This window comes from Argentina anserina, chromosome 2, assembly GCF_933775445.1.
Source record: "Argentina anserina chromosome 2, drPotAnse1.1, whole genome shotgun sequence".
Classification (NCBI taxonomy): domain Eukaryota; kingdom Viridiplantae; phylum Streptophyta; class Magnoliopsida; order Rosales; family Rosaceae; genus Argentina; species Argentina anserina.
In genome coordinates, this window is record NC_065873.1 from 26119640 (window position 1) to 26123586 (window position 3947).

General features: G+C 40.8%; 1 protein-coding gene across 1 annotated transcript; it reads right to left on the minus strand.

Moving 5' to 3' along the window:
* Positions 1–2124: 2124 nt before the first annotated feature.
* LOC126782946 (probable strigolactone esterase DAD2) lies at positions 2125–3416 on the minus strand. Its single transcript, XM_050508304.1, has 2 exons — positions 2862–3416; positions 2125–2787 (listed from the first exon to the last, which is right to left on the minus strand). Exons 1-2 carry the CDS (start codon positions 3236–3238, stop codon positions 2358–2360), a joined length of 807 nt encoding a protein of 268 aa, XP_050364261.1. The 5' UTR covers positions 3239–3416; the 3' UTR covers positions 2125–2357.
* Between the last annotated feature and the right edge of the window lie 531 nt (positions 3417–3947).

Below are 3947 nucleotides of genomic sequence, written 5' to 3' on the forward strand. Positions count from 1 at the left end.
CAATATATTATTTAGTTACACTCTTTCGAATTGGTCAATTTATTAGGCGAAGCTCCTTTCTCATTAGCTCAAAAATTCCAAACCCTGTGAAAATGACTGGTTGGATAATTTTGACATGACTATGAGAATGTCATTATCGAAGAATGTTGAAGTTTTGTATTATATTCATCTGTTCTGAATTATTTAAACAACAATCTTGAGTATGAGCAATTCAACTTCTCCAAGTTTCACAATAAGCATTGTATTTATAAGAATAGAACGTATGCATTTTGCCTTTGATCAAACGTCTAGACTTTGGGGTTCCACATTAAGATCACTAAAACTAGTGATAAATGGCTTTCCACATCACTCTTGCCTGAATGATCCCCTATAATTCAATTCTGTTAACAAGTATATTTAATGAGAAGTATGTAACGTTGGCATTGCATGAAATTGGGTGCGATGTCGTTTTGGTGGCCCATTGTTCGCATAAGGAGCCTGAAGGTGTTTCGTCACAATCGCGTTTATGACTAAGAAGATGACCAAGTCTGCTACAAGTCATGCGGCATTGCGGCGGCGATGACCGTCTACCACCCACGTAATATCAAAGGTCAGAAGGGCTTCATCCGCCAATAGCTGTAGTATGTCCTAAGCAACTTCGTCTTTTACTTCTCGAGTATTTTGACCTTGTCACGGTAAAATATATGTGTGAATGTGACAATACCTAACTAGCACCCGATTTTTGACCCCGGGGAACTTAACGTCAGCTTCATATACATGGATAAGATGAATGCAGAAGTGCAGAACTAGCGAGGATTCCCAAGTATCGATCGTGACATACGGGATTACTATAGCACTTGGATACAGATTGGAAATGTATGACAAGTTACTGACTACTGAATGAGTGGAACTATTCAAGTTTATTGAGAATTTCCAACTACTACTATAAACATATATGTCCGAAATTATTTAGTTAGTAATTGTGGCCTTAATTTAATATGATAGTTATTGGTCCATATATTCTCTCATATACTAGAAAAGCTCTATGGTTCACAACTCAACACCTCTTAAACCAAGTTTTCGAACAATATCGTATCATTCGGTTGTTATTTTCATTTCATATATGTATATTTTTTGTGAAATTTTTTTCAGATAGATTATATTTATAATTATTTGGGGTTTCATAATTGTTATTCAAAATACGAACGGCTAAATTTAAACAACTTTAGCTTGAAAATGCCATCGGAGATGTAACAAATTCCGATCCACTCCCTGAGTCAACGATCAGTTTATTTGGGCATACTTCTCGTTGGGTTACCAGTGTATCCCACCTTCCCACTGGGCAAGTTTATTTGGGCTTTCTTCTTGTTTTTTGAAATAGTTGTGATTTCTTATTGGGAAAAAACCGAAAAATTATTCAAGGTTGGGCTCAGTCTAAGCGAAAATTATTCAGTATGCCATTTTGTTACTCCTAGCCCCCCTGTTTTCGGCTCCTGACATCCAGATTTCGACTTCCTGAAGTTGATCTAAGAAATGAAGTTTTACAAGAGTTAGTTAACTGGTGGTTTAGACATAATGATCATATGTATCATCTATTACTCATTTGAATGGATATGTCACTCAAACGTTGTGGTAAGATAATCGAAATGAAATTTATCTGATGTTAGGTATGTGCCGTATGTTTATTTGCATGTGATATCTACAAATATACTTTCATTTAACAATTGAAATGTAGGCATAATCGATACACAAAACATGGAGTCAAGGACATTAGTTAGGTATGCCATACATCTTTACAGAGGTGAAATATTAGAAGAAATTAAAATGATATATTTTATTACTTTTGTATACAATATTTCTCGCAGACTGGTTTAGTAAGCTAAATGATTGGTGATATATCTATGGTCATATATTTTACATGTACAGGAGAGTTCATTATTTTTCAATACATTGATATATTAATCTTGAGTCATTGTTTGAGAGTAATGCAAACTTGCAAAGTAAGTCGGTTATAGACTAACAAGATACCAAAACCCAAACGAGAAAAAGAAACTGAGCAAAAACCAAAGAGAATAATAAGGCGCAAGGAATTGAACCCAAAAAAAAAAGGCGCAAGAAAATAAAATAAAAACAAAAAAGAGTGAGGCCAAATTGACAAAAGGGGCATATCACCACGTGACAATCACATGGGAGATTCTTATCCTTACGCAGATTATATAATCCAAAGTGGAGGAAAGCCCAAAAGGACTACCCTCCACAGGTTATCATACACGTGTCGTCTATCTTTAGCCTTATTCAATTTTCTCCTCCGGGGCCCACCTTGAAGTTGGGCCAAGTCGTCGGGCACACATTCGGAGCCCGGGTCATTATGATCGATACTATGATGAAAGACACTGCCGGAGCCTCCGGGCCAACAGACCTGGCGCGCTCAAATGCGGCAAGTGGCCCTCCGTCTCCAGCATAACGATGGTATTCCGGCCACCGAGATGCTCCTTCAGGTAGGTCGCCACCGAGGCAGGGACAGAATGGTCTCTTGTCGTCTGGATTATGTAACACGGCACCCGGACAAAACCCAAGAACTCCCTCAGGTCGCTGTTGAAGACGGCCCGGGAAACGAATAGCGAAATATCAGGGCGCATGTTGAACAGGGTCCGGCTGAATTCTCGGACGGCGGCTGGCACATCAGCTCCAACGGCTAGTGGTGCGAAGCCGTTGACCCAGGCCGAGTAATTCGCCTCCATCGCCGAGAACAGTTTCTCAATCTCCTCCAGTTCGAACCCTCCGTGGTAGTCTCTGTCGTTCAGAAACCTAACTCCAAAGAAAACAAAATCAGCTGAAAAAATAATCGGATGATGAATTTGAGTGATTCTTGAATTGTTTACCTTGGAGAAGCGCCGAGGAGGATGAGCTTGGAGAAGAGCTCGGGGCGGCGAATGGCGGCGAGGATGCCGATCATGGCGGAGACGGAGTGGCCGACGTAGGAGCACTTTTTGACCCCGACGGCGTCGAGAATGTTGAGCAAGTCGTCGACGAAGGCATCGAGGTTGGTGTAGCGGCTGAAATCGAAGTAGTCGGGGTTGACACTTCCGGCGCAGACGAGGTCGTATAAAACGATGCGGTAGTTAGGTCTGAAGAAAGGGAGAATTCGATTCCAGGCGGACTGGTCAGTGCCGAAGCCATGGGCCAGGACCAGGTACTGCTCGCCTGACCCGGTTACCCGGACATTCAGAGCTTCCAAGATTTTGGAGTTGCTGGGCATGTCTTTGTTTGTTTAAGTTTATTCTGTATGCAGGATCGAATTATGGATTGGCTAATGGGTTACTGTATGTGGTTGTGGATTGTGAGAAAATTAATGGAGAATAGGTGGGGGAGTGATGAGTAGGTGTGGGTGTTTAGTTTGGTTTCTGGTGTTTGAAGAGTTAGGCAATTGTATTTATATAGACCAAGGAGTATTAGGGGAAGATGTAGGTTTGACAGACTTGTTTCTATTATATCCCATACTGCTTTTACTTTACATTTTGTCTCCGAGCTTAAAATCGAGTGTTTTATAGTGACTTTTTAATATTTCAACTCCGTAGTTTCAGTACTCGAAGCTTCGGAGCAGCGTGAAATGTTTGGAGCTTAGCAATACATCTTTGATCTTTGACGAGCTTTGTCCTTGAATTGAAGCTGTGTGTGATCTCTTTCATTGTCGTGGCCTAGCCTAAAACCTGTGGCCCATGTCATCTTAGCTGATGGATATGGTGCTCTTTCCTCTCTGGATTATCTTCTCATTAAGAAATATTATAGCAATGCGTTAGATTTTGGGGTTGTTGAAGTGGACAAGCATGTAGGGTTTGTTCATATAAGGGAAACACAGAGCCAGGAGTTAAGGGCGCCCTTCAATCACTCCTACGTGTTAAGGATACCGAATGAAGATTTTTCATATATTTTTGTGTCAATTTTTCTGGGTGAAACGAGTTTTGGCG